The 24,494-nt window shown below is 39.1% G+C and overlaps 1 protein-coding gene, 1 long non-coding RNA gene and 10 other non-coding genes across 18 annotated transcripts; 11 read left to right on the forward strand and 1 right to left on the reverse strand.

Annotated features, from left to right (window-relative positions):
- Positions 1–6,608: 6,608 nt before the first annotated feature.
- Zbtb37 (zinc finger and BTB domain containing 37) lies at positions 6,609–16,001 on the reverse strand. Its single transcript, XM_076831901.1, has 3 exons — positions 15,079–16,001; positions 13,278–13,377; positions 6,609–7,620 (listed from the first exon to the last, which is right to left on the reverse strand). Exons 1-3 carry the CDS (start codon positions 15,999–16,001, stop codon positions 7,132–7,134), a joined length of 1,512 nt encoding a protein of 503 aa, XP_076688016.1. The 3' UTR covers positions 6,609–7,131.
- A 2,119-nt stretch (positions 16,002–18,120) lies between these two features.
- On the forward strand, positions 18,121–22,212 carry LOC143379236 (uncharacterized). Of its 7 annotated transcripts, none has more exons than XR_013088443.2 (10): positions 18,121–18,154; positions 18,864–18,946; positions 19,120–19,146; positions 19,341–20,013; positions 20,268–20,305; positions 20,585–20,697; positions 20,882–21,352; positions 21,618–21,640; positions 21,828–21,867; positions 22,044–22,212. It is a non-coding gene; the product is annotated as an uncharacterized LOC143379236 (long non-coding RNA). The 7 variants fall into 7 exon arrangements; XR_013088448.2 differs by having other exon boundaries at positions 18,133–18,154; positions 19,341–19,373; positions 19,664–19,693; positions 19,976–20,013; positions 20,882–21,867; XR_013088446.2 differs by having other exon boundaries at positions 20,882–20,928; positions 21,235–21,867.
- Positions 18,362–18,442, forward strand: LOC143379721 (small nucleolar RNA SNORD74). Its single transcript, XR_013088508.2, has one exon. It is a non-coding gene; the product is annotated as a small nucleolar RNA SNORD74 (small nucleolar RNA).
- Positions 18,980–19,041, forward strand: LOC143379742 (small nucleolar RNA SNORD75). Its single transcript, XR_013088525.1, has one exon. It is a non-coding gene; the product is annotated as a small nucleolar RNA SNORD75 (small nucleolar RNA).
- Positions 19,195–19,275, forward strand: LOC143379794 (small nucleolar RNA SNORD24). Its single transcript, XR_013088569.1, has one exon. It is a non-coding gene; the product is annotated as a small nucleolar RNA SNORD24 (small nucleolar RNA).
- LOC143379740 (small nucleolar RNA SNORD77) lies at positions 19,510–19,576 on the forward strand. Its single transcript, XR_013088523.1, has one exon. It is a non-coding gene; the product is annotated as a small nucleolar RNA SNORD77 (small nucleolar RNA).
- Positions 19,844–19,905, forward strand: LOC143379722 (small nucleolar RNA SNORD44). Its single transcript, XR_013088509.1, has one exon. It is a non-coding gene; the product is annotated as a small nucleolar RNA SNORD44 (small nucleolar RNA).
- Positions 20,129–20,193, forward strand: LOC143379741 (small nucleolar RNA SNORD78). The gene has a single exon (XR_013088524.1). It is a non-coding gene; the product is annotated as a small nucleolar RNA SNORD78 (small nucleolar RNA).
- On the forward strand, positions 20,735–20,816 carry LOC143379797 (small nucleolar RNA SNORD79). The gene has a single exon (XR_013088572.1). It is a non-coding gene; the product is annotated as a small nucleolar RNA SNORD79 (small nucleolar RNA).
- LOC143379724 (small nucleolar RNA snR60/Z15/Z230/Z193/J17) lies at positions 21,034–21,113 on the forward strand. The gene has a single exon (XR_013088510.2). It is a non-coding gene; the product is annotated as a small nucleolar RNA snR60/Z15/Z230/Z193/J17 (small nucleolar RNA).
- LOC143379720 (small nucleolar RNA SNORD47) lies at positions 21,683–21,760 on the forward strand. The gene has a single exon (XR_013088507.1). It is a non-coding gene; the product is annotated as a small nucleolar RNA SNORD47 (small nucleolar RNA).
- LOC143379796 (small nucleolar RNA SNORD81) lies at positions 21,902–21,979 on the forward strand. The gene has a single exon (XR_013088571.1). It is a non-coding gene; the product is annotated as a small nucleolar RNA SNORD81 (small nucleolar RNA).
- Positions 22,213–24,494: the final 2,282 nt, after the last annotated feature.

Consider the following 24,494-nt stretch of genomic DNA (forward strand, 5'->3'; position numbering starts at 1 on the left):
TGTAATCATTTACTCTTCAATTACAAATTCACAAAAACAAGTACCATATTGGCTACTATATAATCCAGCTCATCCTAACTCATAAGCAAATGACACGAGTAGTGAAGATGGTCTGGTCTTTGGAATAAGACTGGTAAATACTGGCTCTGCAATTTACCAGTATGTAACCTTGGGCCTGTTGGGTTCCTCATTTATAAAATGTGGAATAATTTTACCTACTAGAGGTAACACAGACTATTAAGTGTCAGGTTAGGCTGTGTTGCTCAAGATATGCCTGTTTCTTTTCCTCTAAAATGAGGAAATGGGAGGGTTCTAAGTTTTGGATGCATTAAGTAAGGTAAAGCATACAGAAATAAGCACACACGCATATAAAACAGTTGGCTATTAATACTGTTATCACCTCATAGGATTACTGGACCGACTACAATTATGCATCTAAAGCACTCAGTACAGCTAATTCTGGACTTTTCTTTTTGAATATTATCTCTGTAGTGAAAAGTGCAGGCTTTTTAAAAGCATATATCCCAGACTCCAAAAGCAAGTTTAGGACTCTCAAGTCTGGGAAGTCACATTTAAACTATGTCTAAAGTCAACTTTGTTATACAAATTCCAGGCATGCTGCCTAGTACCAAAGTACTTAATATTTATTTAATGGAACAGCTTCTCCTATATATTATCTATTATGGAAGACGAGTGATTTCAAATAGGAAACAGGGTCCTACAGATCCTTTTAACTTCTGGCATTATGGATTAATTCAGATCCTAAGCTTCACAGTATATTAAATTGTGGTGGAGGCCATATGAGATGCTGAACACGAGATTCTCCTAACTGGATGGTGTATTCTAGCCTCTTCAACAGGACCTACTGAGTAGACATGAAGATAACAAGCATTTTTTTTTTTTTTCCCATTAAGTGCTCTGACTTTCTAATAGCTTTGTTGTTTAAAGCTTCTGCTTTTTGAGCTAGTGGGTTTCCTTTCATTGGTTAGGATGGGAAGTATTTGTTACATAGGTAACGGGACAGACGTAAGATAGGAAACTTATTTACATATGTACCCCCTATAAGATGTAGATTTCAAGTAATGTTTCTTAAGCAATGCTGTGTGTCACAGTTGAAGAAAGACAGTCTGCATAGACAATAAAACTGGATAATCTGTGCAGACATCTTTCAGGCTGGATATCATGGTCCCTATCAATAATTACTTTCTTTGGAATGTAACAAATTCAGATGTTTCAAAGTACTCATAATATTCAACTCCAGCTTGTCCTGAGCAAGAAAGCCTACTTACTTTATAAGTAAAAAGACTGGCCCTTGGAAAAGCACCATTTGAAAACAAGAAGTCTATACAGCATGAGGTCCTGGGTTTGATCCCCAGTACCACTGCAAAACACAAAAAATAAAATAAAATTAACAAGTCTGAAGACAGGGAAAAAAAAAGTAGGAAGCAAAAAAGGAAAAAGACTGCAAATTATCAAAAATCACAATGCTTAGCAAACTCCAATGTTTTCAGTTTCAATTTCTCTCACAAGTCCTACATCCCAGATCAATCAGAATTCCAGGTAAATCAGAAAATTAATACTCTCAAATACTAAGAAGCCATGATTACTATGGTATAAGTGCTCTAAGAGAGGGCAGATCTAATCCAGGCAAACATTCTGGAATATTATGAGGATTACCTATTATTCAGAGAATATGTCATATTAAAATTTACAAATATCCAATTAGAAGAGGGCAACTTTAAGCATGAGGAGGTACCCTATAAGAGACACTTACCTACCTGAACTTTGCATATGCTGGTAGGACTCACAACAAAAAAATCAAACTCATGGGACTATTTCAGCATGGTCTGGAAAACTTTGTCCAAATAAAAACATTTAAATTCAGAAGCTCACATACTGCTTCCAAGAAGCAATTATATTTCCTCTTGCATGGATTTCTGTTTATTAACACCCTAACATTTTCCATTTTATCCCCATCTGATATAGGTAAGCTATTTTAACACTAAGAATGAAGATTCATAAAGCAAAAATGTAATGGTCCAATATAAGCTCAAAAGAATTACAGACAACAATACAGATAGGAATATAAGTCAAACAAGATTGTTTCACTATTTTAAAATATCCAGAAAAAGATAAAAACAAAAAGGGAGAAAAATTTGGCTTTTTACTACTCCACATAGGAATACAGTAAGTTTACTTGAGGAAATCAAACTGAAGATTTATAAGAAGGAAAAGTTATAGGTTTCTAATCTAGGAAACTGTGCTTTGGATAAGAATCAAAATACCTATTCATTGGCTGGGTGTGGTGGCATGCCAATAATCCCAGTGACTCAGAAGGCTGAGGCAGGAGGATGGCAAGTTTGAGGCCAGCCTCAGCAACTTAGTGAAAGCCTGTTTAAAAACAACTTTTAAAAAGGGGTTGGGGATATAGCTCAGTGGTAGAGCACTTGTACAGCTTGTACAAGACCTCGAGTTCAGTCCCCAAAACTGCCCAGAGAGAGAGAGAGAGAGAGAGAGAGAGAGAGGGAGAGACAGAGAGGGAGAGAGGGGGTGAAAGGAGGGGGGGAGAGAGAGAGAGAGAGAGAGAGAGAGAGAGAGAGAGAAAGAAATGGATGCTTAATATGACGGTATGAATGTAAAACTTTGATCAAACTATTATAACAAATTTTGGGAGCAAATCTTCTAAATCTAATTCAGGAGATTGCAAATTTTTCTGTCAAAATTCTAGACAGTAAATATTTTCAAGCTTTGCTGTTCATGTACTCAACTTCGTCATTACAGTAGAAAGAAACTGTAAACAATACCTAGGTGAATAGGTGTGACCCTGTAATCATCTAACATGATTTTCTTTATACAGTAGGTGGCCTTAAGATTTGAGTCCAGGGCTATGGTTTGCTGAACCCTGACCAAAAGCCCTAGGGATACTTTGCTAAGGGGTACGTTCTTAAAATTAGGAATCTACCTGAAAATTGCTTATTGTCCCTTTTCAAAATCTTAGCTAACAAATTAGTTCAATGGTTTATTAATTATTTTTTGCAGTATTGGGAATTGAACTCAGAGACATTCTACCATTAAGCTACCCCTAGACTTTTATTTTTTTTATTTTGAGACAGGGTCTCACTAAATTGCCAAAGTTGGCTTTGAACTTGTGATCCTCCTGCCTCAGCTTTTCAAGTTGTTGGGATAATAAGCATGTACTATTGTACCCAGCTTATTTCAACATTTTAAACAATTTCTCATATGGCATAAGTAAAGAACTGCACTTTTAAAGAGTAAGTTCAATAAAGACTCATCTGTCATTCTTTGAACAAATAAGGAGAACAACTGAGAGGAGAAAAAAATCATGCCTGCTGTATCTGAAAAATGAACATCTAGGATTCTGACTCCTTTCTGATGCCTTTTCCACTGTGATTAAGACTCAATTGCATTTACTTTTCTTTCTCCATTTCTTTCATTTCTTGGAATTTGATCTTCTAGTCAAACAAAATGTAGTTTTCACCCATTAAAAGAAACATAATTAGTGTCATGTAACAGCTAAAACTTTGTAAAAGTCATTTCACAACCACAAATCACTCAGCTATAAGAAATGAAGTTCCAAATTTCACACTCCACCAGATAACTTCCAACCAAAGTCAGTCATCAACTATGAAATGAGGAAACAACCTAGGTCTACTTTCATACCACCTTTGTAAAGTCCTGCTTCACTGATAGAGGGAACCTGAAACACGAGAAAGTGCCAAAACACAGGAAAATGTTAACTGCTATCTCTCTTCTTTTCCAATCTTGATCCTTTTCAAAGTATTTTTTTATACATTCACCCTTAGAATTAACTCTTTAGCGTAATAAATGGTGTGGGGTAGACTGCAAGTTACATAAAGTAAAATTCAACGCAGTTCAGAGGTAAATATGGTTTTGAGTAAAGAGAGAGAACAAGTCATTAGAAAGAGCCTTTCTGCCTAAGTACAGTGTCACCGTCATGCCAATGCTACATTTTATACAGATATCAGAGTTCAGAGAGAATGAAAGGTACATCCTAAAATGAAAATAGGTTAATATGTTGCCATATTCTTCTTCTGCAGAGAATACTGGATAGCTCCTTTGCTATTAAGTGCCACTCAATAAATGAAAACAGTCCCAGTGTTTGCAATCTCATGGCACTGGTACTTAATGATGAATTAGCTCTCACTGCTAATGCTGTTCTCTTCACAAGGTGACACGTGCAAGTTAAAGTTTGGTAATGAGTTTTCAGCATTAGCTAATGTCCATTTAGTATGTCCTTAAGAGGTATTGTCCATGCACCCACCAATACAAGTATTCATTAACGTACATAGAACTTAAACTCCTATGACGCTAAGAGTGATGTTAGCTAAGAAATAGGACAAAAATCACAGTGAACCTGGATAAGAATCTTGGATAGATAATTAGAATAATATCTCTTCTAACTAAGCTAGGGAAATTGCTTTTAGAAGCTTCAATTTGTTTACAAGCTAGTCTGGCTTGAATTTTAAGGAATTTCATGGCTCTCGCAAGGCCTAAGGGGAGAGAACGAGCCAACCTGATTGTGCTAATGTGGTCCTAGATAACCAGGAAGTGCTCCATTCACAGTATCAACACAGTAAAAACCTGTAAGAGGAGAATGAAAAGGGAGGGGAACCCAGCAAACGCACAGCATCTGCATACCACTTAGACCCTACTTAGGCAGGATGTTTGTTTCTTACCCTGGATGGAGCACTGCCAGATGCTGCAGTTTCTTGTTACAGAAATTACTGCACTTCACCTTTACAATTTGGTAATAGTGTAAAAACTCTATTTTCTCATATATATTCTAAGAAATTAACAAAGCAATACAGAACTTTTCCACATACTATTTCTCAGAAGTAGGAGGGAACTTGAAAACTTTTTGGTAGGCTTAAAAGCTCCATCTTCTGTCTTTCCCATCCCTGCCTATGTAGTAATGGCAAATTCTGTCACTGAAAGCCTCTTGACTGCTGAGACGTTTTCCTAAGGATGTGAGTCTAATCTCAACTCCATGTTTTCGATGCCACAGAGCACAGTCAATTCCTAATATTGCTCTATGGGACAGTTTTCACCCTAGCATGCTGTTGCCCAACAAGGGAGGAGAAGGACCCATTGGGTATCCTGAATGCTGACACAACCTCAATGCTGCCCTTCAGGGTAGGCTCTTATCAAATGGCAGCAACATCACATTCCTCTAAAAGATGAATTTCTACACTTTTCCAGAAGAGAAAACCTTCCTCTAGTGAAAGAATGCAGCTGTATGCATATGTACAATTCTCAGATTGCTTAAAGCTACGCTTTGCATTCTAATTTATCACCAAAAAAAAAAAAAAATCTTTTCTATCCACCTTTCCATGTACCACAAAATATCCTCAGGAAAGGAGCACATGACTAACATTCTCACAAATGGCTCACCAGTGCAGGAATGACCAGCCTTCTCCCAAATCTCTTTCACAATCATCTATGTCTCTGAACCAAAACAATTTGTTAAACCATTACATATTTAAATATTTTTTTAAAAATCAAGAGAAGTGAGAGATTTTTCTCTTGTTATTTGCACTGTGAGTTTTAAGCATTTCTTTGCCTGCATCCCTTAATGTTCCAATATTTTCTCTTTTCTCTCTCCATGTAAATCAGGGCATCAAAAGCTCTACATGTTTGGTAAGTTCTTTATCTCAGTGCTGGATTAAGAATCTCAGAAAAACCCAGAATTACTAAAAAGGTCCCTTGAAGTTTTAAAAATCTTAGGAATGATTAAGTAACCAAACCTGATCAAAACTGATCCCTTGATCATTTATTGCAACATGATTGTGCATGATGTTTTCTGGTAAGTGCCCTGTGGTGCGTTATTAAAAATCAAAGTTCTTGGAGTAAGCAGCAATTTGCTGATGGTTGGTTTATGAATTTCTAGGTTTGCAGACTCAAGACATAGATTTAAATGAGGTTCTTCATTGGACTGAAAATATAAACTACTACATATGTAGAAGTAAATGAAATTGTGGTTGCAGTAAGAATAATAGTGCTAAATCTCTTCAACCACAATACTGCAGGAAAAAAGTGTCTAAAACTTCATATAAAAGTTATCAAACGTGACGACCTATGGATTTAAAAATACAACCCAGGCTCAATTCACTGGAAAGTGACATTTCTGATGTACAATATTGCTGTTATGTGAAACTAGGAGCCAAAGAGACTGGATGAAACTTTGGTAGTCAGCCTAACAGGTTAATTCATCTGAACTAGAGCCATTTCCTTAATACCAAAGGATTCATGAGCACTACGCTGTACAAATACCAGTCAGGAAGCTGCAGTTTGGCTCTGTGCTGTTCAACATTTATAAAACATGGAAACACTTCCTTCCCTGCTCCTCTCTTCCTCAATACATCACTCAAGCCCCCAAGTGCAGCTATACCTATTGCAAACACTTTGCTACTCATTTTACTTCCAGGTGCCTAAAGTGCTTCAGGTGAGGCTGCCCACTAGAATACTGCTCCAAGATGGTTGACGACATGAGTCGATCAGGCAAAGTATCAGATGCCTAGTCAGGGCAAAGATAAAGTCTAACCTTGCAGAACAGTAAGAACCACCAGTATTCACTCTTTTTTTCTTGATGTGAAAATGCACATTCCGGCAGGGAAGGAAGAGGAAAGATTCTTCCTCCTCATCATTATGACTACCTCCTTCTCTCTCGTGGCTGGCTGCTTCAGATGGCCAAGACTCCTGTTGCATTTTTTAGATCCTGGCAATTACAGCCACCAAGATGTTATGGACCAAAGTACAGTGTTCAAACACAACTGGTAGATAAATGACCATTTATCATAGTTTTGCTAAAAAAAATGTTTTTCTTATAAAGTTAACAAACCAAGGCTGTTGATCCCTGAATTAGAAAGTTGATTTGCTTGATTTTTTCCAAAGTGTGAGGAGGGAAGGAGGAGGGGAAGAGCCTTTAGTGCTTCTGTGTATGTTGTTGATCCTCTAGTTTGGCAACATCTTGGGAGCATCTTCTGGTTTAATGAGGTGGTATTTTGTGAATCTAAGTACCAGTCCATGGCCCTGATGCAGGCTGTTTACGGCCCAAAGGGGAAGAGGGTCTGTCCCCTCCCCCTCAATGTCTCAATCTGGCCCAGTGGTGGACACAGAGCCCTGCGCAGTTTCCCCAGGAGCAACTGTCTCTTCCCGGGAAGGTGACTCTTCTTCAGCTTGTCCTCGAGATGTGACAGTTGTTTCAGGAGAGATGCTGTGAGGCCCCTCCAGGGGTATACAGCCAGGGTGGTTTTTACGAAAGTGCTGATTCAAGATGGCCTGGAAGGGAAAACTTTTGCCACAGACATGACAATGAAAGGGCTTGTTGCCTGTGTGCTTGCGTATATGATACTCCAGCTGATCTTTCCGGGTATACTTCTTGCCACACATGCGGCAGACAAATGGTGTGATCCCCATATGTAGGCGCATATGGCGGTCTAGGCTCCCCTTTTGGTTGAAAGATTTTGCGCAGTAGATGCAGGTGAGACGGGGATTATATCGGAACCACCGTTCAGATACTTCCTGTTCTCGGAGATACTCCACATAGCCACTTACTCCCATCATTGCTGATTCTTCTACCTGTTCCAGGAGAGGAAAATAAGCAAGAATAAACTAAGCATACATGTTAAAAGCAATCAAAATATTCTCTATATATTTATATATGTATGTGTGTGTGTGTATATTTTTTTAATGGCACTGGGGATTGAACCCAGGGTTTCATGTGTGCTAGGCAAGTGCTCTACCCTTGAGCTTCTTCCCTGGCTCTTTTCTTACATTTTACTTTTTGAGATAGGGTTTTGGTAAGTTATACAGGCTGTCCTCAGACTTGCCATCCTCCTGCCTTAATCTCCTAAGTAGCTGAGATTACAAATCTGCACCACCATACCCAGTTTTTGATTAACTGAAATATAAATTCAAACACCACATGACAGTAGCCAATGGATACTGTGTCAGACAGTACAGAAGAGATAATGGCAAACATAATATAAATTATATTTATGACATCATTATTACCATACTTCAACCAGCAGCATCTAACTTTATAAAAATGTATATAATTTATAGGTGATGATATGCCTTTCTACCCCGAAATATTCTGATACCATATCAATAGATTATCTTCATTCTAAAAACTCCTCAAACTGGGCATGGTGGTGCATGTCTGTAATCCAAGTTACTGAGGAGGTTGAGACAGAAGAATTACAAGTTGGAAGCCAGTCTTGGTATCTTAGTGAGACCCTGTTTCAAAACAAAATAAAGAGGGATCATGATGTAGTTCTGTGGTAGAGCACCCCAGGGTTTAATCCTCATTACTGCAAAACAAAACAAAACAAAACAAAACAAAAAGAAAATAAAAAATTACTCAAAGTTTATCTGATTTCAGAGTGAGGTTTCTCCTATCTGAAAGCTGGGTGGGAGAAGGAATATATTCCTTTTGAGAATTACTTAAAATTTTAGATTTATAAATGCTTTTTGGTTCAAAAATTCTGTATTAAAATCTCACTACTCAGAAATTACTTACTGAGGGGCTATGGTTGTGGCTCAGTGGTAAAGTGCTTACCTAGCATTTCAGCACCACATAAAAATAAATAAATAAATAAACAAATAAATAAAGGTATTGTATTTATCTACTACTAAAAAGAAAAGAAATCACCTACTGACTTTTTTAGCCTATGACTTCTAAGTTACTGTATTAAAAAAAAATATGTTGGAAGGAATGACATATGTATAGCAGAGGCTGAAGTACCAAGGAAAAGAGGGTAAAATGTCAAAGCTGACTCTGGATTAACTAGAGAAAGTCTACCTAGTTAGCAATTAATCTATCAATCTCGAGCTTTTTTTTTTTTTTGGTAGATGGACACAATATGTTTATTTTATTTAATTTATTTTTATGTGGTGCTGAGAATTGAACTCTGTGCCTCACATGTCCTAGGCAAGTGCTCTCTACCTCTGAGCTTCAGCTCCAGACCAACTCTCCTGAGTTTTTGTTTTGTCTCTTTCTTCATGTTAGCTGACAGTGCTTTTATAAAGCATTTTGAACAAAGGCAGTTCTTAACAGATTTGGGAAGCAGCATGTTAAATAAAGGGTTGAAGAGAAAGACTGAAGTTTATTTCTGATTCATTTTATATAACATTTCTTTCTGCTTTATTTCTCTAGATAATCAAAACGAAAATCACATACAGAACGATAAATTATCCCACTAAAAAGTCTTAGGTGATCAAGGACAAAGCACAGGATAACTTCCCTAAGCTAGTCCTCCCATTCGCAAAATGAAAAGGCTATTTTAAGTGTTGCCAACTTTTAGGGATTCTCATGAGAATCAAACATAATAATACCCTAAAATATATTTTTAAATTTTGCTTATTTATTTTTTTGGCAGGGTCTCACTATGTTGCCCCAGACTCAAGCAATGCTCCTCAGTTAGCTTCCTGCATAACTGGGACAACAGATGCTGGCCACCACACCCAGCTACTCTTAAATATCTTGAATGCATAATATTACATATAATTAAGAGTGCTGGAACATGGATTCAAATTCAAGTTCCTGCTGGCCACCACACCCAGCTACCCTTAAATATCTTAAATGCATAATATTACATATAATTAAGGGTGCTGGAACATGGATTCAAATTCAAGTTCCATTTATTATTTCACCTTAAATAAGTTAAATTTAACTATTCTATTCCTCAGTTTGCTCATTTCCAAAATGAATATAATAACAACAATCTCCCTCACATGCTGCTTTGAGCACTGAATGGGTTTATACACTAATGTGCTTAATGTAACTATTAGTTATTATTAAATATTACATAAACATATATATGAAAAAAAGCTTTTCCTGACCTGTTTCCTCCCTGCTCAGTGGCACCTGACCAACTTCAAATTCATATTATTTATTTATTTTTTGAAAGAATTTTTTAAAAAATATTTATTTTCTAGTTCTTGGCAGACACAACATCTTTATTTGTATGTGGTGCTAAGGATCGAACCCGGGCCACATGCATGCCAGGAAAGCGAGCTACCACTTGAGCTACATCCCCAGCCCAAATTCATATTATTTATAATCTTGAGGGTGTGATTCCATAAATATCCTTCCTAACATTAAGAAGTATTGTCCACATGCAGAAGGTAATGTATTTTAGTAAATATGGATGAACTATGATCATAAAAATCATTCATTATGATCAATCTCATTTAAAAGGCTACTGTAGTAAAGTTGCAATATTATTATAAATGCTGTAATAGTGGTTTAAGCACGAACAAAAAAGACAAGGCTAATTAGGGCACATAGAACTAGCAGTTGAGCTCCATGAGGACCCAGGAAGAATGAGGGGTATCAGATACACAGTGAGAGAAATAATATGATGGGCTTGTGACACATAGAGAAAGTGATCGTTTGAGATGGACAGTGAATGCTGATGAGTGATGGGAAACATTGGGTTAAAAACATTATAAATTATGTAGAAAATTAGGTCAAGGTCAGGCATGGTGGCACATGTCTGTTATTACAGAGGCTCAAGAGGCTGAGGCATGAGGATCACAAGTTCAAAGCCAGCCTCAGCAACTTAGGAGGCCCTAAGGAACTCAGTGAGACCTGCCTCAAAACAAAATATTTAAAAAGGGCTGGGAATGTGGCTCTGCGGTTAAGTATCCCTGAGTTCAATCCCTGGTATTAAAAAAATAAATAAATAAAAGGAAAATTAGGTCAAATATTTTTAACTTTCACATGGCAGAAAAAAGAAAAAGCTGCAGAAGGTTTTTGAATAAAGAAATGACTTCAGTAGTCTCTTATAGTTTATTCACCCTATAATCAGGAAGTACTTAAAGTCTATCAAAATTTGTCCTCAATGCCAGGTGCATTGGTGCATACCTCTAGCCCCAGCTCTCAGGAGGCTGAGGCAGGAAGAAGGATTACAAGTTTGAGGTCAGCCTGGCTGTCTTGGCAAGACCCTATTTCGAAATAAAAAATAAAAAGGCTGGGGACATAGCTCCATAGTAAAGTGCTCCTGGGTTGAATTCCCAGTACAAAAAAAAAAAAAATTAAAAAAATTAAAAAAAAAAAAAATATATATATATATATATAAATAAAATAAAATGAGGTTCTTATAATGTAAATCCCTGCCCTGCTTTGGTCCTCCGCAGCAGGGTAAACTGGGGAGCAGAGTCAATACACTTTCATACGTGTTTAGGCATATATATCACCCCTTAATATCATCTCCAGACAGTACTGCTTATTTTCTATTCCTTAATAACCTATACCTTTTGTTTCAGCCAGCTAAACAATTTGAGAATTCCAATTCTTATCCCTATCCTATCTACAAGAGTAAATTACTTCTTCCTAACTTCTTCAAAAACTGCATTTATAGCTGGGCAGGGTGGTAGTGTGTGTCTATAGTCCCATCTACTTGGGAGGCTGACGCTGAAGGATTATCTAAATTCAGGAGTTTGATGCTAGCCTGGGCAACATAGTGAGACACCTCATTAAAGAAGAAGAAAAACAAAACAAAACAAAAGCCAGGTGTGGTGGCACACACCTGTAATCCTAGAGGCTCAGGAGGCTGAGGCAGGAGGATGGGAGGCTGAAGCAGGAGGATCATGCGTTCAAAGCTAGCCTCAGCAACCTCAAGGCACTAAGCAACTGAGTAAGACCCTATCTCTAAAATAGGGCTGAGGATGTCGCTCAGTGTTGAGTATCCCTGAGTTCAATCCCTGGTACTGCCTCTGCCACACCCTCTCCCCCTCAAAATAGAAAGAAAAACAGAATGAAACAAAAAACACGAAAACAAATAACAAAAACAAAGTTAATTCACTTTCCTTAAGTGTATACTGATTTTAATTACAGCCTGTTAAGTACATCTATTCCCATAAAAATGTTACTGAAGTCTATATACATCATACATATATATATATATATATACATATATATATATATAATTTTTTTAAAATTCACTGGTCTTTCTTATCTCTGCCCCCATTAAGCTTCTAAGATTATCTCATTACTGTATTTATATGTTTAACCAGTTATCTTTGCATGGTTATCATACCATATTTGACAGATGAAAAAAAGGGCCCCAATTATGAGAATAAACTACTTTTCCTCCAAGCTCCTGACATTTTCTCTAAAATCTTATAAAAAAAAAAAAATCACAGTTTGTAACAATGTCTGTTACTACTTTACCGTGTATACCATAAACATCCAGTGGTTTAGCTAACAAGATACAAGTATAATACAGAGGTTAAAAAAATTATCCATGCAATCTTAATCTTAATCTATTAGTGCTTTTTCTTTTTCAAATTTATTTTTTAGGTGTAATTGGACACAACGCCTTTATTTTATTTATTTATTTTTATGTGGCACTGAGGCTCGAAACCAGGCTCCGAGTGCTTTCTTTTAAAAGGCAAAAGTATCTAATTTACTGTGTTCTACTTGGTGAGTTACCACTTTCTAAAAGCTCAATCTTCAATTATAGAAATTCTTGAGAAAAAACAAAATTAATTGATTAACTTCTTATACTAGTTGCTAAAGAAAAGAGAAGATATTCCTGTTCTTTCTAGAACACTGTAGTCTAACAAAAGATGCAGGAAGCTGGGTACAGTGGTGCACACCTGTAATCCCAGCAACTCGGAGGCTGAGGCAGGAGGATTGCAAGTTCGAGGCCAGTCTTGGCAACTTAGCGAGACCCTCAGCAACACAGTGAGATCCTGTCTCAAAACAGAAAATAAAAAGGGCTGGGACATAGCTCATTGCTAAAGTATCCTTAGGTTCAATCCCTAATACAAAGTTTAAAAAAAAAATTCAGGAAGAGAATAAATGAAAATACATGCATACAAAACACCACACATCTGAATTGTATAAGCAATCTGTTTATACATACATACTATTATAAATTAGTTACTGTGCTTGGTGTCATACTCTCACACATACAAAATCATACACTTTCTCTTCTGGGTCCTAAATTACCTGCATGTAGTTTTCAGCAGTTAATTTTACTGTCAGGAATAGAGATTGGCCCCTACAATCAGGAAAGAGTATCACAATCTTGTTATTTTTTTTTTCTACTTCCCAAACAATATTGATGCCAAAAATGTATTTCTGGCAAACTCATAAACAAGAATAAAGTAATCAAATATTTCTTCAGCAAGGCCACTACATCTTTCCTTTCATTCATTAAATTCTGTTCAGTCAGTGGTAATTCCTCCAGTTATACAGCAGCTGTAAGCCCACAACAACATACCTGGGAGCTTGGCTGCTTGGGCTCATCCACTCTCCCAGGAGACTCACTTCGGGCTCTGTGTCTCTCAGCCAAGGGGACAACACTGCCGGAAGGGCTGAATCTGTTGGAGAGGAGCATAAAGGTACTATAGAAAAGTAGTGGCTGAGGAAGGGACAACCAAGCAACTGATGACTGAAAAATACTTTCACAGTCAATACATAACCTGGTTTGAAATAAGGTAAAAAGGTCTGTCCTAGTAAATTTAAAAAAGTACAAAATGCATAGTAAGTCCTATGAGCTGGTGAAACTATAGCGAAATATAACTTTCTACCCCTGCATAAGTACTGGAAAAGGGGTAAAAGAATAAATAAAAAATGGTTCTGTAACATTGGGTTTTTGGTTGTTTTTTCCCCTAGACCCCATTATAACCTGTTACGTATTTCAGACTGTTGACATACATCATGGAAAATACAATCCTTGCATTTAAATTGATATTTTTGTTGAAGTTCTAACATACGAAAATACAGTGCTAACATTGGGACCAATAAGTTGAATGTTCAAAAATATATATACAAATATATTTTTAATATCTATTTTTTAGTTATAGATGGACATAATACCAGGGCCTCACATGTGCTAGGCAAGCATTCTACCACTGAGTTACTACCCCAGCCCTCGAGAATATTTTAACTATTAAAGGCACACTTAATAGTTAAGTACTTAAATCAAAACCACCTTAAGTAGATACAGTATAGCATCTGAATGTGTGAAACAGTAGTGTCTCTAAAGATCAGCTATATGCCAAGGAAATGGTATCCTTAGTTTTCATTGCTCAATTTTAATTAATTAATTAATTAAATTTTTGGTACCAGGGATTGAACCCAGTGGCATTTATCCACCGAGCCACATCCCCAGCCCATCTTTTTTTTTTTTTCAATTTGAGACAGGGTCTTGCTAAGTTGCTGAGGCTGGCTTTGAACTTGTAATCCTCCTGCCCCACAGCCTTCTTAGTTGTTGGGGTTACAGATGTGCACCACCATGCCTGGCTAATTTTTATTTACTTTTAAGAGGAGGAAGAACAAATATTACAATATAAATTATTTCTTTGTTTCAATTGGCTTAGATTAAAATTAGTGCTATTTCCATCAAAGAGAAATGTTCTAAAAAATTTGATGTATTAGGAAGAGAGAAGTGAGGCACAGGGCACAGTACCACTGGTGAAAAAGGACAGTCTCAAGTCTGCAGTAGTAGCATTCATCTTTGACAGAGAACAGATAAGAGACCACCAAATGACAAATGAAAATAAGAATGAAGAATAACCAAAAAGCTTTTCTTTGGATTCAGTGTACTATGTTGACACTAATGTGAAACAAATAATCACTGATGATACCATACTTCCTCTAATTTGTTAGGTGGGCACAAAGAAAAGCATATAGTGCTCCAAAGGAAAGTTTAACTCCCCAAGACACATACCTGTGTGACAACCAAGGAAGGGCAATGCTGCCAGGTTCCCAACTGATAATCAGTTCCCTGCCGGGAATCCTGAGAAAGCCCTGGCAATGACTGATCCTAGTGTGGCTGCAGATGTTGATTCATGGAGGTGTCTAACTTTACCCTAGTTCTCACAGCATTGTGAATTCGTCATGACTAGGAGCTTCTTGCTTTAAAAAAATAAGGATACAGGTCTTTTGGACACCTCAAATCCCCAACATCAACTGATTCTGGCTAAGTACATGTGGTGAACATGTCTGTACCACACAGAGGACCCTCTTAGTGATGTCTGTACAAGAGCCATTAGAAGGGAAAAAAACTCAGAACTTACCTGTCAACTTCACTGCTTGTTGGCCGAGCCACCTTGGCTCCTGAAGACCCTAAGGTGTAACTCTCCTGTCCTACAGAACCATGGCCTGTGGTGTCAATTACCATGGCTGTGACTTCCTCTGCACTACTCCCATCTTCTCCAGAAGGCTGATTCTCAGGCCCAAGCCACTCCTCGAGATTTTCAGTTTTGATGTGCACTGCTCCAAGAACCCTAACTTCATCATCACTCCGGCCACCCCGGTCTGCTACTCCTGTCTCCACATACCACTGTCCTGCTCGGTTGATTCGAAGAATGGGCTCCCGGCTTTCTACATCAGAACTCTGTTCAATTATCTGAGGGCTGGTGGACTCCTCAGGGGGACTTAGCTCTCTGATATCTAGCACAGCACTGACCTGCCCTCGCCGGTTTCCCTTTGGGGTATTATGTCGTGGGCTAAGGGAGCGGTTTAGATTTGGTGTAACCCTGTGAGACTCAGGAGGCCTATCTTGATGCTTTGTCCTTGTTTGACTTAATTCTGCTTCAACCTCAGCCACATTAATTTTGAAATGAATACCCTCTAGGATCTGTGTACATTTGTCTATAATATGCTGCATTTGCAGAAAACTGGCAGCTGTTAGGTAGCTGATGATATCTGCCAGTTGCAGGCATATCCGCCCCGTGTAACAGAAAGAAAGAAGCTGTTCAAAAACAGTAGGGTTCTTGATGACTGAAATGGAGACAGTACTCATTTCATTCAAGGACATATGATCCCGGAAATAGGGGGAGCTGGCCGCCAGTACCACTTTATGAGCCCGAAAAGCTTGTCCTTGCACATTGACCACAATATCACAGAGACGGCCCTGCATGCGCAGTTGATTTAGATGGCTGAGGACTGAGTTGCTGAAGTCAGGGATCTCCAATTGTATGTTCCCACCTTTCTCCATGGTCGTGCCTGAAGGTGCAGGCAGGCATTCAACCCTGCTGAAAGAAATCGTGTTCTCATTAATCATAATTTTATTACCCTGATGCTTTTTAGTTCAAACATACTTAAAAATATCATTTGGTAAAATCTCCAAGTACAAAGAGATACCTTATGTTGAGATATGGAAATGATATTACCAACAGGTTTTTTAGTCTGTTTCACAGCAAGATAGTTAACGTCAAAAAAGCAATCTTTAGACTCCTAAAAATTCAAACTATGATCATGGTTTCTTTATACAACATCAAAACAGAAGTTTGACAAAAGGGAGGAGGGACAATAATGGCAATGTATTTGCAGACTGAATATAAAATCCTATGACAACATTATAACTTTGAAGGAGGAAAGCTTTTTGAATAAATGTATCTACACACAGATAGATTGACTGGATATACCTCTTAACGTTTTAAAACATGCTGCTTGAGTTATGCGTATTACTTTGTAAAGTGACTAATATCCCATATGAATGCAGGCCAATTTTTAAGTTTAGAAGTCAGAGCTCCCACAGTAAGCCTTTGGATATGGCACTCTGAGGCAAACCCTACATTAAGAAAAATTCTGCAGCTGTGTCAGGAATCAGATCAAAACACAGAGAACTTCAAAGTTCGGTTCTCAAAGTTAGGAAAGGTCATGAAATCTGCCACTATTCGAATTTGAGGTTGGGAATTTCAGAGTGGTGATGATACTTTGATCCTGAAATTTACTTCCCTAGAGCTGGTAACAATAGAACATTTACAAATACATTGAAAGAATGTGACTGCATCCAATTGGTTTTAATAGTTTATAGAGTTCAGTTTGTAGAAATCCCATAAGGAAGACAATGCTTTAAGTCCAGTGCACCTCCACTTATCTAAAGTTTTATATTCATAGTTGCATATGCCTTGAAACTGCAGGAACTCATCCTAAGAAGCTCACAGTATTGCCCCGCATTGACAACACATTTATCAGTAAACAGGGAAGTGTACACACTGCTTTCAAGAACCAACTTTAGCCAATCTGACCTTTTTCCAAAGCGTTATTGTTTGTTTTGAAACTTTTAATCCAATAAGAGCCTCTGTCGATGCCATCATGAATTCAGATGTGTTTATTTTGGAGCCTACACCAGCGCCTTTTTTGTTTGCTCTTTCCGGCAATTCCCCAGTGAGGAGGAAGACCCTGGAGTAAAGTCTTTCTCTACCGTCGGCACTGGAGGAGTGAGAGCTGAAAGAGGGAGAATCGGGATCGCCATGGGGTTGGCCACTCTGGAACTTGAGCGGCTTTCGTCTGCGTTAGGAAGCGTGGGGAAAGGGAACTGGCTGAGGGGCGACATGTCACGGAGGAACGGGGAGCGGGCGCAAAGGTGAGGGCAGAGCACTGGGAAGGGGGCGGCGCCCCGGGCCCGGGTCCAGGCGGTGCGTCGCGGGCGGGGAGCGGCCGGAGGTGGGTGTGTGCATCTGGGTGTGTCCCGGCGGCCCGGTGGAGGGGGCCGCCCACCCGGGGTCTTGAGGGAGGGGCCCCGCGAGAGGGCGGGTCTGCGGCTCGGCCCGGCTCAGGGCCAAAGGGGCGGAAGGTCGCCGGTGCCGTGAGGGGCGGTGCGGGGAAGCGCCTGGGCGTCGCGGGAGCGGGCTGCGGCGCAGACGGGCGGGGCGGCCACGGGGCAGGGCGGCGGGGCCGGGGAACGGGTTTCGAGCCCTGTAGAGGAGCAGCACCTACCTCCGGGGGTGGAAATGGGCCGGAATGGGCCGGAACACCGTCCCGGAAGTGAAACCCCCCGCCCCCTCCCCCGGAGCGGGCGACGTGCCGGAAGGAAATCGCTCACCCTTACACCGTCCCCCTCCCCCAGCGCTTTCCGTTCGCGCCCCCTCCCCTCTCTGCGTTTCCTCCCGGGCGAGGAGCAGGGCGGATCCCAGCGTCACGTGAGCGGTCGTGTCCCCGCCCCAAATTACGAGGTCGGGCGGGGCCTCGGGAGGGGCCGGAGGTGGGGCTGGAGGAGGAGGAGGTGGCTTAGAGAGGGTGCGGGGCGGAGCAGCTGCGGCGAGGGGAGGAGCGTGCGTTGTGACGTCACGAAGCAGAACGCTCTTATACTGGAGTTCGGGCGCCATATCGGTCTTTCGGTCCCGTGAGTCTGGTCGGTAGTAGGTAGGTTGCTACTTTGCGGTGGTTGAAAGCGGTCGGCTCTTGAAACCCTTAAGCGTTTGGGCCTTCCCGAACGGGTTGCTTTGCTAGGTCCAAGGCGCGCATTTGCAGGCCTCTCAAGGCGGAGGGGGAGATGGCATGTTGGGAGCCCGCGCGCCGTAGATAGCGTTGGGATTTGGGGGCTTAAGCTATGAGGAAGACGCGGCTCAAGTGCCCTGCCTGTGATGAAGCCTTTGTTGGTAGGGACATCTGAAGAGTGTTGAAGATTGCCAACGGCTCTGAAGGCGGCCGGCGCGGAGTCGCCAGAGTAGGCCTTTGTTCCAGTAATGGCGCTCCCAGCCTGGAGCGGCTCCATCTGAGGGAAGGACAGAAGAGCCCACGTGGTTCTTTTAGGTGGCTGGATTCCGCAGTGCACCATTTTTGGTGCATAACAGTGTATTTCTTGCCTGCATATTCATATGTACTCACGATTTTATCAGAGGTTCTTTAGTTGCATTGTTATTTTGCAACATGAAGTGCATCATTTACTTAAGCCTATGGTGGTATGAACTAGCGGTATTAGATAGTAACAAATATGAACTTAAATGGAACGAATGAATTTAAGGTCTAACGTATTAGAAATGGTATGGGATAGGTATGTAATGTGGGTTATTTTGTGTGGACACTGGAAATTGAACCCAGGAGCCACATCTCCAAACGTTTTTCCATTTAGAGAGGGTGTCCCCTGAAACTATCTACTTGCTTCAGCATTCCGAAGTAGCTGCAGTGTGGCTCCGGATGGCATCTTGCGTGCAGGTAAGAATGAAATATGCATAGAGATACCTTTTAAGCCTATGATGGTGTAAGAGTAGTGGACAGAAGGGATTTCTGAGAAATTTCATTCTGAGGCTTTAATATTTCGAACATGTAATCTGATTTTTTAATTCACCCAAGGATGTTTCACATTGTTTGTATTATTTGTTTTCTAGTTACATGCCAAAGGAATGAATACTAAGGTGAGATACTGAAATTTCCTCTAAAGGATTTAGATTAATTACTTAATGTGCTACAATGATGACATTTATTTGCTACTCTTGACTGCAAGAATGACGATAGACTAAACCACCATTATTTTAACTGAGGCACACAAAATAGTTATTTGGGGACTGGAGAGATTGCACCTCGGTAACATGAAATTGTTTCTTCCCAGGTAAAAAGGAGCCTCTCCAGCAATGGACACGAGGTTAGAAACATTTATATACTCATGCATTATTTAAAATTGAAAGTAGACAAAACAATCTTATTAGCATTTCCCCCTTTGCAGATGTGATCTGCTCTAATTCCAAAATCAAACTTCTGGGGGCAGGCGGAAGAGGCAGATACTGTGATGGTTGCATAGTTCAGCAGATTTAAGTCATGAAGAAATTTACCTTTTCTGATGTATCTGGGATTATTGTTCATGCTGTTAATTAGCATAAGCAATATGGCAATTAGCAACTTTAAGATTTAAAATTTTTTATATATTTTTTTTAGGCACTAGATAAAAAACCAGAAGTAGAAATGGTGAGTAAGCATTCCACTAAACATAGGTAGCTGGGCAAAAAAGATGGCGTTTTTGGATTGCATTTTTTTGTAGTAAGCACTCAAGCATGAGGGCTAAATTCATTAAATGCCAGTATCTTGCCAGTTACCATTTCTGTGAGGTCAGTGTGGCCTGGATGATGATAAGAAGATAACTGACTGAACCTGAAGTTTTTAATTAGCTCTAACTGATTCGGGCATTGTTGGTTTGGGCTGGGAGAAATTGCATATTTGGCTATTCTAAAATCACCCCTTATTCATTAGGTGGAGGATGATTTCTTTGGATCTGCTTTATTTTTCTAGTAAGTATTGGAAAGCATTACCTGAGAATGCCAATAAACTGCATGCCTGTTGCATAATAAATTTAAAAGTGAATGAAAACTTGGCATATTTGAGAGCATGCTCCAAATGGGGTTTTTGTAATGATGTTGTTCAAATGTCTGACCTGAAATGAGCATGTAGACAAGTTTTATGCTGAAGAACCCAAGACATACAGTTTGAAGAGAATTGATGACATTTAGCATACTAACGAAGTTCCTCATACTTTCATTTGTAGTTCCTGGAAACACATTTTGATCTGGATCGCATGATTGGGTAAGACCACAAAAACAATTTTTTAGTTCCTGATGTCTTAGGTTTATAATTTTGAAATATAATTTTACTAATGGATTGTTAAGTCTAAGGATTATTTCTTGTTAGACCAGTAGACCAGAAATAACTTTACTGTATATAAAGTAGATTTAACAAGGGTTGCAAATATTTGTAAATAAGGTAAATAACTGTTTTCAAAGTTAGTATGAAACTGTTGGGAAGAAGTTTCTAAAGCAATAACTTTACAGATTGGAGACCTGTTTTTTTTTTAATATTTTAAAGTTGTTGATGGACCTTTATTATGTGGTGCTGAGAATCGAACACAGTAGTGCCTCATGCATGCCAGGCAAGTGTGCAACCACTGAGTCACAACCCCAGCCTGAGACTATTTAAAGGTATGTATCATTTATCTTACATACTTACTGTGTAAGGTGCTGTTAATGATGACTTAAAATTGAAACAGATGGGAATCTCTCTGAAAGAGAATGAAGATTAACTTTAAACTGAAACAGTAGTTGGAAAATATTTAGAAATATCTTTGTTAAAAACCTATTTCTAAGTTAGACTAAATTCCTGCAGGTACACAGACTCAGCTTGGGAAGCAGTGGCAAGAAGTTTAAGCAAAGGTACATCAGTCTCAAGATTTTTACTGATGGGGTGAACTAAGGCTTTGCACATACTAGGTGGGCACCTCAGGCCTCAAGTTGAATATAGACTAGATGTTCTCAAAGCCGATACAATGATGATAACATAGTTCAGCAGATTTTCACTGATGAGCAATCATGTCTTTCGCTCCTATCTGATGTATCTGGCTCAACAATCCAACTCATTCTGTTAAAATGACCTTTTATTGAACCCATACAAAATTTTTGTGGACTTGGTACTGCAATGACTATTTACAGGTCCTACCCTGTATTTTCCATTAATGCCAGGAGTGAAGCTGCACAAGGTGTGTCTATGATCCTCTTATCTACACTATCCTGAGGTCTGACCATCTCATGAGCCCAGGAGAAGCAATAATGAGAACTCTTGAATTCATGATTTGGGGAGGTTAGTACCAAAACAGGGTAATTTTATTACATACTCAAAATTACTTAGCTTAACTAAAACATAAGTACTTTTTAAAAAATTACTTCACTTGCACCAAATTGGTGCTTAGCTAGCTATTTTTTTTAAAGATAAAAATATGCCACTAAAATGAAAGTGAGTAGGACCTTTACCATTTACTTTGGGATGCTGGGGATTGAACCCTGGGCTTCATATGCTCCACCATAAAGTACTATAAATTTCAAGTGTGTACTTGTTTTCTTAACAGGTGTGCTGCATCCTGAGATCTAGGTATGTCAAGATTTAGTACATATATTACATATTTTAGTATGTAACCAGTGATGTGATGATTCTGCCAAATGAATGTAATGATATCACTTTCAAAACCGTTCCATTTTTGATTCTGAGGTTACTACACCTAAAAAGCATCCTGTAACATTTTTTTTTGCCATGATTAATATGGGCTTTTTTGTTTTAGGGCTTTTGTGGCAGCTGCAGGGATATCACTTAACCCTTAGGTAAGTATTGAAAATATCAGCACTGAATACTATTCTGAATACATGATGATCTCACCCCAACTTGAACTCTCTCACTGATCACTTGATGACAGTAAAAAGATCTGATATTCTGTGTTCCCCAAGTACCATTTAATTTGTAATCTGTAAATGTGGCTGAAAAGTGTTTTTTGTTGCAGGTAGCTGGATGGATGCTCGCTCTTGGGATAGAAGATTGAATGTCATCACTTTGTTTCTGAAGAGATCCGAGTCTAGTTTTGGGTTAGGGGTTGAACCCATGAAGTATATTTCAAGCATGATGGGGAAGGGAATAAAGGTGCCTAATAAAAGTCACTAAGGAAAATTTTAGTGCTTTGTCATTTTGAGTTGAAGTAGAGCCTGTACAAGTCATGAAGACTTTTGTTTCATTATCAGTGTAGGCAATACACTGGTATTGGATGTCTTAAAGGTTATTTTTCTGCTTGAAATGCCATATTTAATGCCAACAGAAATAAGATCTGCTCAGGATGAGCCATATATTTGAAGGGTTTGTTATGGGGCTGAAAGACTGGGTCAGTGCTTAAAGTACCTGAAAGACAATAAAAATCTCAAGTCATGGAGAGAACTTCAGACTAAGGGAAATATCAAATTTGGATTATCACTGCTTAGTGAAACCTCCCAAAGAAAAATGTTTTTTGAGATTTACCTCAAAATAATAGGTCATTGAAATACCTGTCAGCCAAATATTTTGGACAAGAGGGACATAAATGGTTATGTCAAAAGTGGTATACCCTATAGGATGGATAACATTAGATAAAGCAATTAGATCGGGTTAGGGTTATTGGTACTTATCAGTGGAGCATTTGCCTTATATTTTTTTGTCTAACTGCAAATCTGGAGTCAATGTGTTGTCACTGAATTGCCAGTTAACTCCCTAAATTTCCTGATGAAATCTATTAGCATTTCATAAGTCATTTTTGTTATAATGGGTGGCAATATTGACAAACTTGGTTGTGTGCTAAGCAGAATGGCCCTGTTTCTACCACATTCGTCTTTGAACATGCCCTTTACCATATTCATACAAGCTTTCAGGACACGGTTTAAATTCATCCTTGCTCCATGGTGTAACTCCTCAGTACTTGGAAAAAAACAAACCCAATGTGTGACTGCATGGAACCAAGAAGCTTGGCCAAATGATAGGAATTTGCAAGGCATGTCTTGATCACTAGTCATAGAAATATGTTTCTGCAGTTGCTCAGATGTCCCACCTAACATTTTTTAAAAATGGGAGTTCATATCCCACTTGAATCAAAGTCTAATGTTTTGAACAACCAACAATAAAAATAAAATACTTGGGGCTCAGCAGTAGTGCCCTTGTCTGGGATGAGTGAGTCACTGTGTTTGCTCCTCTGCATCAGTCATCTAAGAAAAATTAAGGTCTGATGTTTCCAACTCCATCCAATTATTCTCAGTGTTGAGTAATGATCCAATGTGTGTATATACAGCACATTTCCATCTGTGAGTATCTTGGTTGCTTCCAGTTTACCTACTATGAATTGAGCTGCTATAAACATTGATGGCTGTGATACTGTAGTGTGCTGATTTAAGTCTTTGGTATCTACCAAGGAGTAGGATAGTTGGGTCAAATGGTGGTTCCTTAGTTTCCTAAGGTATCTCCACTGCTTTCCAGACTGGTTGCACCAATTTACAGTTCTACCAGCAGTGTATGAGTGTGCCTTTCCCCCCACATCCTTGACAATGTTAATTGTTTGTATTCTTAATAACTGCCATTCTGGTTTTTTTTTCTTTTTCTTTTTCTTTTTTTTTTTTTTTTTTTTTTACTGATATTCAACAGAATTACCTTGTCAAATTGTCTTAATGGTTTCTAAATAGTACTACTCACTATGCTTTGAGGACAATGGGTGCAAGTCATTCCCTTTCTTTCTCATTGGTTCTCATCCCATTCACAGATGAGCTGTATGCCTAGAAGAACTTCTCTCATGTTTTTCTGTCCCTCTTGTTGGGAGTTAATCCTACTAGACTTGCCTGCATAGTCAAGGCCATGGAAAAGTTAGTTGGGTCTTGAGGAGACCTACAGTATTATGTAAGAGTAGGCTTGGTCTTCTTGGATTCCTCTAAGTGGATCATCTAAAATAGATGACTCTTGCTAGAGTTGATGGCTTGCTATCTATGATTCTGTAGATCACTCATTTTTTGGTAGCTCTTTTGTCTCCCACATCAGCCTGTCCATGGGCAGTCAGATTAGCAGATGTTGCCATGATGTTTCCTGTGCCATGTTTCTTGCCTACCTCAGACAGGACGTCTAGCCAGAGCACCTAGTTTCTAGAAGAGGTGAGTGCATCTGTCACTCCTGTTCTCTTGGATGACAAACAAGGTCAATGTTAGAGTATCTCTTGATTTGCATTTCTCCAATTGCTAAGATATGAACATTTTTTCATATATTTGTTGATCAAATGTGTATCTTCTGGGAAGTATCTATTCAGCTCCCTAGTCCATTTAAATTGGAGAATATCATGCTAAACAAAGTAAGCCAGTCCCAAAAAAACAAAGGCTGAATGTCTCGTAAATGGACAAAAGAAGTTAAATTCTCTTGGAGGCTGAGGAGACTGAATTTGAAATACTCTTGGTTC

Source organism: Callospermophilus lateralis, chromosome 13 (assembly GCF_048772815.1).
Source record: "Callospermophilus lateralis isolate mCalLat2 chromosome 13, mCalLat2.hap1, whole genome shotgun sequence".
Taxonomy (NCBI): Eukaryota; Metazoa; Chordata; class Mammalia; order Rodentia; family Sciuridae; genus Callospermophilus; species Callospermophilus lateralis.